The sequence below is a fragment of the Crocuta crocuta genome, unplaced genomic scaffold (genome assembly GCF_008692635.1).
Source record: "Crocuta crocuta isolate KB4526 unplaced genomic scaffold, BGI_CrCroc_1.0 scaffold39, whole genome shotgun sequence".
NCBI lineage: Eukaryota > Metazoa > Chordata > Mammalia > Carnivora > Hyaenidae > Crocuta > Crocuta crocuta.
In genome coordinates, this window is record NW_027533334.1 from 4,090,798 (window position 1) to 4,105,966 (window position 15,169).

The 15,169-nt window shown below is 47.3% G+C and overlaps 1 protein-coding gene across 2 annotated transcripts in view; it reads left to right on the top strand.

Moving 5' to 3' along the window:
* Nucleotides 1-13,680, top strand: part of KLF10 (KLF transcription factor 10) — an 18,133-nt gene extending 4,453 nt beyond the window's left edge. Inside the window, exons 3-6 of one of the 2 annotated variants that reach the window (XM_077748205.1) lie at nt 7,966-8,265; nt 10,157-10,390; nt 10,498-11,410; nt 12,091-13,680. In XM_077748205.1, the coding sequence (XP_077604331.1) occupies nt 8,230-8,265; nt 10,157-10,390; nt 10,498-11,410; nt 12,091-12,350 (1,443 nt within the window). In that variant the 5' untranslated portion in view covers nt 7,966-8,229 and the 3' untranslated portion in view covers nt 12,351-13,680. Of the gene's footprint in view, nt 1-7,965; nt 8,266-8,834; nt 9,102-10,156; nt 10,391-10,497; nt 11,411-12,090 lie in introns of those variants that run through there. The other variant, XM_077748204.1, reaches the window with a different exon arrangement.
* Nucleotides 13,681-15,169: the final 1,489 nt, after the last annotated feature.

Genomic DNA, 15,169 nt, shown 5'->3' on the forward strand with positions numbered 1-15,169 from the left:
GCAACATAGCACCTAAAACCAATACTCCATTGCACAGCCAGGCTTGAAGGGAGTGAGGGTTGAAGAATTCCAGGGGAGAACATGTGTGACCCTTCTGTTATTCTAAAAGATCTCAACATTCAGAAGATTTCAGTTAAAAATGCCGTGCCACTTGCTGGACAGAGGGACCGTTAACCATAGTTTTCTTTGGTCACTTGCCCTTCTGCACGTTTGTGTTATGATCTGTTACAATTCACAAAGAAGCTGGAAGATGTTTGGCCTTTGAAAAGGAACACCCCTCTTTTCATACACGTGACATTAACCAAGATTACCAGCATTCTGAAGTCTGAAACGGTAAATTAGTGACCTCACTATCCAGAGAAAATGAAGGCTCAGACTTTTATGTAAGCTGTAAGAATTCTGCCTTGATAATTATCAATGCGCAGAGAAATGTCCATGATAGATTAAGTTACAAAAACCAGGTTACAAAATAGCACATTTTATTCTATAGAGGGCAGGGCAGAGAAAAAGAGTCTGAAAAAAAAAAAAAATATATATATATATACATGTTAATAGTATTAATTCTGGGTAGTGGAATTACAGGAGATTTTCATCTTTTATTCCTTTTTGTATTTCTTTTTCCTTTTTAGGATCAGCATGTATTACTTTTGTTAAAAAAACAACAAACCAAGGCAATAAGACTATTTTCACTTTGTAAAAATCAAAATGTTTAACAACTATTTTACTGCTAGTTGGAACCTCGCAGAGCCACTTAACCACTTAAGTAGCTTCATACCTCTTGAGGAGAGAAAAAAAAAAGAGCAGAATGGAAATTTGAAAGAATTTAATTGTGTACAAAACATTCTAGCATAACGTGCTATACTATACCATGGACTTTACATAGTGGGTCAAATCAAGCCTCCCATATTGTCAGTGAACCAGGCAGCACCTGGTACGTAGCAGGCCCCCCATCAAAGTGAGCTCCCTTCCATCCTATTACACATTTATTTCCAGTGCAGAGTGCTCAGTACAGTGCTTGGAAGGTCGGGGGTATATTTTTCTTCCAGATCTACATACCTCCCATTTTCCCAAGTTATTTCTTACTCTAATTGTTCTTCCGTACCTACTTCATCAGTTCTTTTAATCCTCCTTCCTCAGACTTTCTCCCAGCTGCTTGAGATTCTTTTTAAGTATTCTTATAAGATGAGTATTTTGAAAACTGTGGCTGTCACTCCAGAGCTGACACAATCACACACCCACTGTTTCAGTTATTTCTTGTGGCAGAGCAAACCACCCCAAACCCAGGGACTGTCCTGTATGCAGAATCGGGGGCGGGAGGGTAGGTAGTGTCTACCCGGTGGAGGGGAGGCGGGAGCCAGCTACGTGGGTTGCCCTTCCATTTATCATTCATGATTCTGTGGGTCAGGAATCCGAGGAGAACTCATCTCTGCTCCAGGCTGTGTCAGCTCAGCCTGTGTGGCTGGTGCTGAAGGGTGTCGGCTGAGTCTGCTCATGCATCTGGAGGCTTGGGCCTGGCTGTCAGTGGGGTGCCTTGGTTTCCACATTCTCCATTCAAATGTTCTCTCATTATTCAGTAGTTCAGCCCAAGTGCCTCTGCCAAGTGGCTGGTTTCCAAGAAGGTGAAAATGGAAACTCCAAAGGCTTCTTAAGACCTAGGCACAAGTAATACCTGGGTGGTTCAGTTAGTTAAGCGTCCTACTCTTGACTTCAGCTCAGGTCATGATCTCATGGTTCTTGAGATCGAGCTCCAGGTTGGGCTCTGCTCTGTGGAGCCTGCTTAGGATTCTCTCTCCCCCTCTCTCTGTCCCTCCTGTGCGTGCACTCTGTCTCACTCTCTCTCTCTCTTTCAAAATAAGTAAATAAATGTTTTGTAAAACTATTACAAAAAATAAAAAAACTTAGGCACGAAGTCCCACAGCACCACCCCCGATTCTTTTGTTCAAAGTGAGTCACAGGGCCAGCCCCCATTCAAGGGTCAGGGAAACAGACTTCACCTCTTAATGTAGGAATGCCAAAGTCACACTGGAAAAGGTTATGTGGAGTGAAAGGGGTTGTTGTGTCCACCTTAGAAGCACTCCACTCAACAATGAAGAGTTCAAGATTTTATTATTTATTTTTACTTTTTTAAAAAAGCTCTACTCCCAGTATGGGGCTTGAACTCACTACCCCAAGATCAGGAGTTGCATACTCTACCTACTGAGCCAGCCAGGTGCCCCTGAGTTCAAGATTTAAAAAAAAATGTTTTAAATAATCTTAAAAACCATGGTAATTGGTATAATAAAAATAACAAATAATATTCACTAGTTAGAAGGGATGTTTTTCCTAATCTGTGTGACACTTTCACTTTCTGAATCGGCCCTTGCTTGCCTCTCATCTCCAGTTTATGTCATATGAGGCTGGGTATATAAGAGAAGTCCTCAATGTCCCCCTTCGCTATTATGTCACCACATGGCCATTCCCTCTCAGTCTCCTTCCTGAGCCTGTAGTCCCCAGGAGACCCACACTCAGTTCTCTTATCTCTTGTTTACTCTTCCTAGGGGATTGCATGTGCTCCTCTGGCTTTAACCACCACCTATACCCTGATCTCAGGGTATAGGTGGTGGTTAATACTCCCAGGGTATTAAATTAAAACAGATTTTAATCTCTGGCCCAGATCTTTATCTCCGGGGCTCCAGACCTGAAATTGCAACTGCCTCCTGGGCATCTCTGTTTGGAAGTTCCACAGGTAATCTTATCTTTATAGGTCCTAAATCAAATTTGGCATTTCATCCCTCTCCACCAAAACCTGCCTCCCTCTGGCCCCTACCTTGGGCAATAGGGTCCTGTTTCATCCAGTGAATCAAGCCAGAACCTGGCAGTTCTCCTCCACATCTCTCTCTCTCTCTCATGCCTCCCTCCAGTGAATTGCCAAATTCTGTTGTTTCCTGGTATTTCTGTTCTATTCTTTCCATGCCTGCCACCATTTCCTTAGTTTAGGCCAGCATCAGCTTTGTTGCCTACATTACTGCAAAAGCCTTCTCACTGGTGTTAGACCCCCGCCCCTCTGGTCCATTCACACTGTGCCAAATGGGCCTTCTGTACCATCACTCCGTGCTAAAATCTGTTGGTAGGTTCCTCTTGTCCTCAGAATAAAAGTTCTACTTCCACATTCCTTAGCCCTGTTGTGCAAAGGCCCTTTACGTTTGGGGCTGCTTCCTTTAACACCCTAAGCTCCTCACCTGGCCTCTCAAATCTGTGACCTAGACAATTTGGAGCATCCCGAATCCCCAGTGGTCTGTCTCCTCTCTACCTCCACGCCTCCTCTCCTCTAGCTTAGGGATCAGCTGTGGGAAGCCTGCCCTGACCTCTTCCTTGGCTCTCCTGGGACATTCCGTGCACACCCGTCTCCTAGCCTTTACCACACTCTGTAATAACGGCTGCCTCGCTTACTTTCTTCTCCCACATACCGGAGGCCCCTTCAGCTTAGCTTTAGTGTTATTCCTCAGTGTTCAGCGTGCCTGGCATAGGGTAGGGCAGTGGATGAATGGTGTCCACAGACTTTGAGGACAATGAGAAGATGGCTGTCGGTTACCATATGCTGTAATTCCATAACTAAACTGAGGGATCTTTACATGTCAGCCCCACTGCCGCTTCCTTCATTATTCTGACGGAAGGAGAAACCGGCACCATCAGCAGGAAGGGTCAGCATCTATCTGAGGTATCGCTTACTACTGCCCAGGACTTTTTTTTTAGTCATGCCCAAGATGACAATTTTCCGTGTGTGGTCCTACACTGATGCAAGCTGAGGGTGAGTACTTCTGTCCTCGGTGTTGCCCACATTCTGTCTGTAACTCCACTGGCTCTTCAGAGACCACCTTTTTAAAATTTTTTTTTAATTTATTTTTATTTTTTTATTTCCTCCATTAAAAAAATCTTGAGTGCCTAGGGGTGCCTGGGTGGCTCAGTGGGTTAAGTGGCTGACTTCGGCTCAGGTCATGATCTCAGAGTTAGTGGGTTCGAACCCCATATTAGGCTCTGTGCTGACAGCTCTGAGCCTGGAGCCTTCATTGGATTCTGTGTCTCCCTCTCTCTCCGCCCCTCCCCTACTGGTACTCTCTCTCTCTCTCTCAAAAATAAACATTAAAAAAATTCTTTTTTAATCTTGAGTGCCTAATAGAGAACAGACACTGGACCAGAAAGATTATGACATGGCCACCGTCTTCCAGGAGCTCAGATCTGGGTGTAGTGTGGGTAGGATTCAGTGTTGTAAAATACTTCTTACCCTAAGATGTGATGTGTGCTCCGTTCCCAGCGTGGACAAAGTGCTACGGGAACAGTGAACTACGGATTCGCCCTGAAATTATCAAGGAAGGCTTCAACAAGGTGGCTGTGGAGTAAAGGAAGCCAAAGGAGCCCTTCAAAGATAAAAATGCACATTTTTTCCAAGACACCATGGCACCTGTTACACTGTGAAGAAAATCTGTATTTCACACTGTGGCCTGTAAATTCCTCATAGTCTGGCTACTCCTGCTCACTCTCTAGCCTGCCCCCCAACACCCCACCTTCCCCAGCACCCTCTGCACCTCCAGCCACACTGTATCCCCGAGGGAGCTCCTTCCTGGTAGGACACTGTCAGAGCTGGTCCCTCTTCTCAGGCACATTCTCCCTGAACCTGCCTATCCTCTCTTTAGATTTCAGTTTAAAAGTCTCTTCCTTGGGGCGCCTGAATGGCTCAGGATGGCATCTCACTTTGGGTCAGGTCATGATCTTAGTGTTCATGGGTTCAAGCCCCACGACAGGCTCAGTACTGAGAGCTCGGAGCCTGGAGCCTGCTTCTGATCCCATCTCTCCTCTCTCTGCCCCTCCCCCGCTGTAGTCTGCCTCTCTCTCTCTCTCAAAAATAGATAAGGGGCGCCTGGGTGGCTCCGTCGGTTAAGCGTCTGACTTTCGCTTAGGTCATGATCTCGCGGTTCGTGGGTTCGAGCCCTGCGTCGGGCTCTGTGCTGACTGCCAGCTCAGAGCCTGGAGCCTGTTTCAGTCTGTGACTCCCTCTCTGACCCTCCCCTGCTCACGCTGTCTCTCTCTCTCTTTCCTAGAAATAAATTTAAAAAAATAGATAAATATTTTTTAAAGTTTTTTGAAAGTCTCTTCGTCAAAGCAAGATTAAAAAAAAATTTTTTTAATGGTTACTTTTGAAGTAGAGAGAGAGAGAACGTGAGCAGGGAAATAGGGATGCACAAATCTGAAGCACTTTCCAGGCTCTGAGCTATCAGCACAGAGCCCAACTTGGGACTTGAACTCACAAACAATGAGATCCATGACCTGAGCCAAGGTCAGAGGCTTAGCAGACTGAGCTACTCCGGCGCACTGTCTAAATCAAATCACAATCATAGGCACGATCATATTATCACCCCATTGCAATTCTATGCATTACAGTTAACTTCACCATCATAAGTGATTTTATAATGTATATAGTGAGAGAAATGGAGACAGACTTGTCTTTGTCTTCCCATCCAAGTTTTCTGAGAGCAGGGACCTGGACTGTTTTGTTCCTTGCTGTCGTCCTGGTACCTAGAACACAGAGTAGGTGCTCAGCAAATACTTGTTGAAAAGACTGGGCAAATGAGCAACACAACGTTTGCTGCATGAAGACTGTGGCTTAGAGATGTGGAGCTGTACACATTGAGGAGCAGCAAGTCATTTACTCTGGCTTTGGGCAAGGGTACGTCAGGATAGGAGAGGAGCTTGGAAGGGTGGGGAGAGAAGTTGAGGGCAGACTATACTAGTTTGAATGGAATAGCGTCTTATCTCCTAGACAGCCAGAGCCAAGGATCATTTTTAAGTAGGGAGTGTCATGACTGGATCGTGACTTTCAAAACCCCACTCCGGTGGCAGTGTGGGGAGTCTGGGCACTAGAAATCAACTGGGGGGGGGGTTCAGAGTTTAGGTGGGGAGACTGCAGATGATTTAATCTAAGGGAGAGGTGACATAGAGCCAACAATTGAAGGAGAAAAATGAAAAATGAGGCAAGAGAGACACTTCTGAGGTAAAACTGTTGCGATCTGGGGACTGACTGGATCTAGGACTTTGGGGGAGAAGGTGAAGACTGGATGGGGGATGATGAACCCATACAGGAAGGGGCAGAAATGATTTTAGTTTTGGTAATGTTGAGTCTGAGGTGCCTGGGGAACATCTTTCTCTGAATCTCTAGGAATTGTGCCACCACCACACTGTTCCTCCTACCCCTTTTCTCTTTTCTTTCCTGTTTTGAATCACTCCCACCAGCCATGAATGCTCCCTGCTTCTCAGCGTGCCGGGGCATCATGCCAGCAGGCCCCACATTCCTGAGGAAGGGACTGGGTTCGGACCTGGAGGGCTGGCTGAGGTCACCCGAGGGGGCGGCTCCCCGACAGGAAGGCAGGCCGGCCTGTGCCGGGGGCGGCTCCCCGACAGGAAGGAAGGCTGGCCTGCCGGTTGGGCGCCGAGGGGAGCTTCCCCTGCTGCAGCAGGTGCCCGGGGCCAGCTGCTCCAGCCCCTCCGGCTCAGATCAACAGGATGGGACAGCCCAGGCGGAAGGAAGCCGACAGGAAGGGACACCCCTGCAGACGGGGTGGGGGCATGGGGTGGAAGGGAGATAGGAAGAGCTGCCTGGGCTGCTGAGCTGGCCCCCCTCCAGCTGATTCAGGAGGGGCAGTGACAAGAGGCCATTCAATCCCTGGCCCCGGTCAGCTGTATTATTACTACTGTTGTTGGCTACCGTGGGCCTTAGATATACCAGAAGGAACCACTAGAAAATGTTCACGGATTTGCCAGTTTCTAAAATAATTAATTCCCTTCTATGCTCATCCTGTGGTTATTGGGAAAGAAAGGACACTTAATTAGCCTTTTAGTTACACAGAGAGGTGAGCCCGCCTGAGGGAGGGGCAGAGATTTTTGCCACGTGTTCGGCCTGTCCAAAGGAGATACAATCTTGGGTTCGCTTTAAGCCGGGTTATCACCGCCCAACTCTGCAACAACAGCTGCTGTGAACGGGCGCCGAACGGCCAAAAGGGGGCAAATTGGGAACGAAAGCAGAGTCATGGATTCCCTTTCTGGAGGCCCTAGCCCGCCTCGGAGCCCAGGGGGTCGGGGGTGGGGGTGTCGGAGAGAGGAGAGCGNCTCCGCCGGTGACCCTAGGAGACCCCTCCCCACACGCAGTTTCCCGGCAGGGCGTTTCCGGAGGCCTTGGCCTGGGGTAGGGTTGGGGTCTATCTTTAGAAACAGCTTGTAGACTGCAATTTAAACTTTACAACAAGCTAAAAACTCGATTCCCCAACCGAGCGTCGGCTCCCGAGAAGAATGAGAACTCGAGTCCACAGCCCCCTCACCACCCCACTGGTCCAGTTCTCAGGGCTTCCTGCAGTCCCCACACCATTCTCCCGGCTGCTGGAGGAAGGATGGGCGGGGCGGACAGGGGCGGGTACTGCTGCCAGCGACGCAGATGCGGAGGGCGAGCCCGCGCCGGCGGCCGGGGCGTGGGCGGGGGGCGCAGGAGCAGGTGTCGGCTGAGCAGCCGGATTCCCTCTCCTCCCCTCCCCGGTGCTCCCCACGGCTCAGCGAGGTAGAACCCAGCAAATACTCGAGAAATGCAGCTCAGTCGGTCAGCGGGCTCTGCTTTCTTGCCAGACGCCTAAGAGGACGGTGCTTCCAAATGCAAATCTCTTGGCTCGGGCCCCTTGGCTAGCAGCCGCCGCCTCCCCCGCCCGGCTGCTCGGCGTCCCTCCCCCCNGGCCGGGGCGCGCCGCCGCCGCGCCTCCGGGTTAGGCCCCCGCTCGCGGCACCGCCCCCTAGTCCGGGGCCGAGGACTGCTGGTGGGGGGTGGGCGAGGGATGAGGGGGTGTCACTGAGTCAGGTGGCGGCGGGAGTTCCCTCGGGCCGGGCAGAGGGAACACGCTGCCGGGGATTGTGTACACGCTCCACTGACACAAGCTTCACGCTGCCGGGCAGCCGCTGATCACGCGTGGCCCCGGGAGCCCATTGGCCGACGCCTCACACACCTTTGCCGCTGATTGGCCGGCCGCAGGCTCCGCCCCCGCCCCCGCCCGCGGCGCGGGGCAGGCGGAGAGACTTCCTGAATGGGGAGGGGGCAGACGGCGCGCAGCGCGGCGGCGGCGGGAGCGACGTCGAGTGTCTCCGGGCGCCCGTCTGTGGCCAAGCAGCTAAGCAGCGTAGCAGCCAGTCAGCTCGTCGCCGGCAGCCAGGCAGCCAACCATGCTCAACTTCGGCGCTTCTCTCCAGCAGGCTTCTGTAAGTCACCTGGGGATGCCCCTGCCCTTCCTTCCCTTGCTGCGTCTCAGGGGCCAGCCGGGGCGCCAACCCCGAGCCCTTGACATCAGGGGCGCCTGAAGACCGGGGTGCAGCGGAGTCGTGGGGGAGAAAGGGGCTTTCTTCCTGCAGCCCGGGCATTGGTGAGGGCGTGTGTGTCGCGGAGTGGGTCAGGAGAGGCGGACTGGGCTCTAGAGACGAAGGGAGAGGGGTCTTGCTCAAGGTGTAAGGAGGAGGGGAAGGGGCAGCTCGCCCGGAGACTTGAGGTGGGCGAGGGGGGAGGATGCCTGGAGGAGCGCGCAGAGGGGGCTGCTGCCCTGGCAGCGAGGGCTGGGGAAGGTGTAGAAGGGAAGGGGGGGACAAGGGGTCTACCCTGCACCTGGCACCCGAGAGAGATGCCGCCGTCTGGATCAGGAATGCGACCGCGGGCGGGAGGGGGCTGCTCGCGAGCGCTTGAGGGGCGGGGTGTCCACTGGGGAGGAGAGGGGGCCGCCCCTCTTCGGGGGTCTGAGCCGAGGCTTGCAGGACTGAGGCAGNCCCCACTCCCTTTCCTCCCCTCCCCGCTTCTCTTCCTGCCCTTCCCAGCACACACTCCCCTTCCTTGCTTGCTGCCTTTTCTCCTTTTTCTTTTCTTTGCATTGGCGTTTGAGGCTTTTAGACATACGTGCTCTGTCCATTGTAGCTTACATAAAGGGGCGCGCGATTATGCAATAGCGTTGTTAGTGAAATTTCCGGAGCAGTGGCTCCTTTTCTAAGGATATCAACATGAAGGGTTTATGTATTTCTTAAAACAAGAATTGAGAATAGCAGCTTGCGAGGTAAAGAATGCTTTTCTTCGGTATCTTCACACAATTTTTACTTCGATCAGAAGAATGGGATCACATTAATGGAAAATGGGAGGTGGTTGGTAGTGCCATTTTTTAAAAGTGCAGTTTAGGGAACTTTAATATGAGACGTTAAACACTTGGTAGAAGGAGCTGTACAAATAAATGGCAAGCATGTGCTATCATTCTTGTCACCTAGCAGTCATTTTTAAAAATTTTAAAAACGTTTGGACTGTCACAGACTCGCTATCGCAGTTTTTGCAAATTCTGGGTAGATTACATTTTGATTGTCCATTTTTTAGGCTTGCATTAGTTGGTCATGGCTATGGATGGCAAGCCATTGTTTAAATAGATCTAGTGAAAGGGAAAGCAAGCCTGAAGAACTTGAATCCTAAGTATGGCTGTGGGATTTTTCCACATATTTCACTTTGTCCCTCTCTACCATAGATAACTAAGCTGTGAAAGATATTTTAAATTTAAAAGAACCCAATGGAGTAATTTTAAAAAGTCACTGAAGATTTCTATTTTGTTGATCTTAATCTAAAGTGCCAAATGACTTTCAAAAGGTTTGATCAATATTGACAGACCAGAGGCTGTCCACTACACTTTGCCTTTCCCCACTACCGGTTGTGGGGAATGCATATCTCAAAAGTCCTCCTGCCACACCTGCAGTATTGAAAAAAACTTTTGCAGAACCTTCCCTTAGTTATTTTATCTGACCTCCTTGCAGGTGGCTATTCTGGAAAGAATATAAAATTTCTACATCAAGTTCTCTTTTTTTGCATACGTGCATTGGTATCTTTGGCCTTGGTCTCCTTAATGGCAATAAGATGCTTCTCTTCTACCTTGCAAGGATATCCGTGTTCAACCCTGAGTAGTATTAGAGAAAGAACGAGGAAGATTCTCTTTTTAGTAGGGGTGAGAGAAAAATTGGTTTCACAAACCTGGAAAGTTGTGCAATTGTAAAGAAAAATTGTACATTGCTCTGCATGTTTGTTATTTGGACGACAAAAATATGCTTAGAAGTATTTGATCTTTTGTTTTTATAGGAGGAAAGGATGGAAATGATTTCTGAAAGATCGAAAGAGAGTATGTATTCATGGAACAAAACTGCAGAAAAGAGTGATTTTGAAGCTGTAGAAGCACTTATGTCAATGAGCTGCAGTTGGAAGTCTGATTTTAAGAAATACACTGAAAACAGACCTGTTACTCCAGTATCTGATATGTCGGAGGAAGAGAATCTACTCCCAAGTACACCTGACTTTCATACGATCCCAGCATTTGTAAGTTTTATTGTTTTTAATATGAGAATGTAGATGGTATAATTTTTTATAATTTACATAACGAACTTAATTTCTCATGCGGCTGTCTGTATACTTCTCTTTTCTAGTGTTTGACTCCACCTTACAGCCCTTCTGACTTTGAGCCCTCTCAAATGTCAAATTTGATGGCATCAGCGCCATCTACTGGACACTTCAAATCATTCTCAGATCCTGCCAAGCCTCACATTGCTGCACCTTTCAAAGAGGAAGAGAAGAGCCCGGTACCTGCCCCCAAACTCCCCAAGGCTCAGGCAACCAGTGTGATTCGTCATACAGCTGATGCCCAGCTGTGTAACCACCGATCTTGCCCAGTGAAAGCAGCCAGCATCCTCAACTATCAGGACAATTCTTTTCGAAGAAAAACCCACCTAAACGTTGAGGCTGCAAGAAAAAACATACCGTGTGCAGCTGTATCACCAAACAGATCCAAGTGTGAGAGAAACACGGCGGCAGATGCTGATGAGAAAGCAAGTCCTGCACTTTATGACTTTTCGGTGCCTTCCTCAGAAACCGTCATCTGTAGACCTCAGCCAGCCCCTGTGTCCCCACAACAGAAGTCGGTGTTGGTCTCCCCGCCTGCAGTATCAACAGGTGGAGTGCCACCTATGCCAGTCATCTGTCAGATGGTTCCCCTCCCTGCAAACAACCCCGTTGTGACGACAGTTGTTCCTAGCACTCCACCCAGTCAGCCACCAGCTGTCTGCCCGCCTGTTGTGTTCATGGGCACTCAGGTGCCCAAAGGCGCCGTCATGTTTGTCGTACCCCAGCCCGTTGTTCCGAACCCAAAGCCTCCGGTCATGAGCCCAAACGGCACCAGACTGTCTCCCATTGCCCCCGCGCCAGGGTTTTCCCCTTCCACAGCAAAAGTCACTCCTCAGATTGACTCCTCCAGGATAAGAAGTCACATCTGTAGCCACCCCGGATGCGGCAAGACGTACTTCAAGAGCTCTCATCTGAAGGCCCACATGAGAACACACACAGGTACCAGCCATCTCTTTATTTGTGCCATTGAAATTTGGATGACTATTTTTGGGCCATGATCACAGATATAAGCCAGGCATGTTAAAGAAGAACTTTATTAACCGGTTCAGTGGAGGATATTTACAAGTTTCTCCAAAAGATTTCATCAAGGTGTTTCTGTTTTAATTTATTTTTGAGAGAGAGAGAGACAGAAGGAGCAGGGGAGGATCAGAGGGAGAGGGAGAGGGAGACACAGAATCCGAAGACAGGCTCCAGGCTCTGAGCTAGCTGTCAGCACAGAGCCCGACACAGGGCTGGAACCCACGAACTGAGAGATCATGACCTGAGCTGAAGTCGGACGCTCAACCGACTGAGCCACCCAGGTGCCCCTCAAATGATGATTCTTGAAGTGTCTGAGTAGTAGTTACTTTAAAGTCTCTCTAAAGCCGTTCAACCATAGTTGAAATCAGAAAACCTTTTTGGTTTTAGTCTTTATAAAGGGAAGATTCCAATAAATGTGGTTAAGTGAAAGTTGAAAATACATGTAATATTCACTTAAAGTTGCTTCATTTAGTAGCTTTTATTTTAAAGAGCATCTCTTAAGATATTCTAAAATGTATGTCTTTGGATATAATTAGATACGTAATTTACAGTGATTTGATGAATGCATAGTAACGATGATCTGAATTTCTTTGTCTCAGGAGAAAAGCCTTTTAGCTGTAGCTGGAAAGGTTGTGAAAGGAGGTTTGCCCGTTCCGATGAACTGTCCAGACACCGGCGAACCCACACAGGTGAGAAGAAATTTGCTTGTCCCATGTGTGACCGACGCTTCATGAGGAGCGACCATTTGACCAAGCATGCCCGGCGCCATCTGTCCGCCAAGAAGCTACCAAACTGGCAGATGGAAGTGAGCAAGTTAAACGACATTGCCTTACCTCCAACCCCTGCCCCCACGCAGTGACCACTCAGAAGATGAGAGTCCGAAGTAACTTTGGTCACAGCCAGGAGCCAGCGGTGATGTAAAAATGCTTCCACCGCAAGTCTGTGTCCCTCCAGTGTGGCTGAACGCAGGGCCCCCCAGCCTGAGGAGAAGCCTCCGCCCTGGGCTAGAGGACAGGAAGTGCTGCCGCCACAAGCAGGTCACAGAGTGGCAGGATTCATTTCTTATCACATAAGAGAGACGAGAAAGCTTTTATTCCTTTAAATATTTTTTGAAGGTTTCAGATGAGGTCAACACAGGTAGCACAGATTTTGAATTTATGTGCACAACTTATTACTTAGTTTTCACCGTTTATACTTGAGACCAACTTTTCAATGTGATTCTTCTAAAGCACTGGTTTCAAGAGTCAAGACTGGAAATAAACATTACGGTACAGAGATGGAGATGGAAAATTGATTTGTATTACAAATATTGGCATCTTTTCCTAGTTATCTTGTTTACTATTCCTAGTCTTTCCAGTCAACTTCGTGGATGTAGTTGCTAAATATATCTAGAGCTAGCATTTTTATACTTGCTAACATTTGGAATTCAGCAGCTTGTATATTGCTAAAGAGGGCCCAAAGAATTGGAATCCTCAATAATTTAATTGCTTTGGAGTATTGCTATAATTTTTTTGCCATTTTTGTTTTGAAAGTTTAGCAGATGACTATATCTAGGCATTTATTATGCTTTGAACTTTAGTTTGCCTGCAGTTTCTTGTGTAGATTTGAAAATTGTATACCAATGTGTTTTCTGTAGACTCTAAGATACATTGCACTTTGTTTAGAAAAAAAATTGAAGATAAAAATATATATTGTAAAGAAGGGATACCAAGACTTAGATAACTCCTTGAAAAAGATGACTTCTGTCATCTGTAAAGTACCCTTATATTATGAGGATATAATGTGTGCTCTATTGAATTAGAAAGTTAGTGACCATTATTCACAAGGACAAATGTCCTGTTAATTTATAGGAGTTTTTGTGGGGGAAGGAAGTGGAATTAGGTGAATAGAAGTTGTTAAAACATTCACTTCTGTTAACGGTATTTTGTTATATTCTGTTGTGTAGTGGATGTTACATACAGTGATAAAACAAAAGTAAATTGTTTAAAATATACAGTGAAAAATGGCACTATATCTCTCCATTTAACATTTTTCTCTATTGGGTATTGATTTCTGACATCAAAACTTGGACCCTTGGAAAACAAGAATTTTTCTTTTAATTGAAAAAAAACTTTGTGATTTACAATTTGCACAATATCTCTTTTGTTGTACTTTATATCCTGTTTACAATAAACATTTCCTTTGGTATATTTATTTGGTTGATGGCATTTGTTAAACCATTTTCAGTCTAAACATGACACTGATCACTTACAGGGCTCACCAAGGACGTAGTGTCTGCATTTCTCTAAGAGCTTCATGCAAATTTAGAACTTCAGGAGTGGACCTTTACTGTGAGTCAATTTAGAGAGTATACAAAGTGAGGACTGGTATCCATATATTCACTGAGATAACTTGCAAGCCTGACCAGTTCAAGAAGCCAACACATTTGAATCTTTAAACATTCTTGTACATTTTGATGATTTGGGATTGAAATATAGCTCTGGGTCTCAGCAAAACCTTAAGTAGCATTAAGTTAAGGGGCATACCACCACAGTGAATGATTACAAGCAATGAGAATCCTGTGGCAAATGAAAAGAAGCCTGACCAATTAAATGGAGAGTAAATTACCTCTGGAAGTTAGATCAGCTTAGACCATTCGGTGAAACCTTAAATGCAATAAACATAACTGATACTTAAGCTGCATGAAAGGTAATACACCTGGGAAGAGAAACGCTTGGTAGTCACTTGTCAGTGGAATTAGGAGCTGTAAATGCTCCTTGGGTGTACTGAGTACAATTTTGGAGGTTAGTTGGCTCTGAAATCCCCATGTCATGAGAGAACATCGTCCAGTGTCCACCTTAACCCCTGACCTAAAGTCTGGCTCACTGTCGGAACACCCGTGGAAAGGGGAAATGTACTCACTTGGCGCCAGTTGTGAAGACCAGCATCTCGGGTCATCTGCACACCTGTTGCTATTTATTTCTTGGAAACGCAACACCACCCAAGTGCAGCATGGCCGCTGGGAAGGGTGCTGTTCTTCACCCTCAGTGCTGGGATCTGGACCATCCTCGTGGTTTCCTCATGCTGGTAGGTCTTCCAAAGTGGGAGGAGAGGAAGGTAGCTGCCCTAGGGCCTACACCCTTGTAATGACGTGGTCAGTGGAAATGTGCCACCCATGGCTGTTGTTCTTCCCGGTCCTAGCCGGCATCTGAGACTTATCCTTCAAAATCTTGTAAATCAAATCATTTGAACAGGGTAATAAATTTGAGCTAAATGTTCATGCAAACTCTGACCTTGATTCAAAAGTTGCCCCCAAACAACATTTGCAGCATGGAATGATAATTACGGTGTTAAGTTGGGACTGTATGAAATTGCTGATATTTAAGCTGTTTTAATAGTTAAGTCTTGTTTTAGGTAATTTTAGATAGAGTTCCCAGTTATCTTTCATCCGGCTGGTAACATATAGCCATAGAACATTGATCAAAACCAAGAAATTAAAGTTCTTTTAATGTTTATTTTGAGAGGGAGACAGGCAAGTGGGAGAGGGGCTGAGAGAGAGGGAAACAGAATCCCAAGCAGGCTCCACGCCTGTCAGCAGAGAGCCTCATGTGGGTCTTGAACTCACGAACCGGTGAGATCATGACCTGAGTCCAAATCAGAAGTCGGATGCTCAACTGAGCCACCCAGGAGCCCAAAACT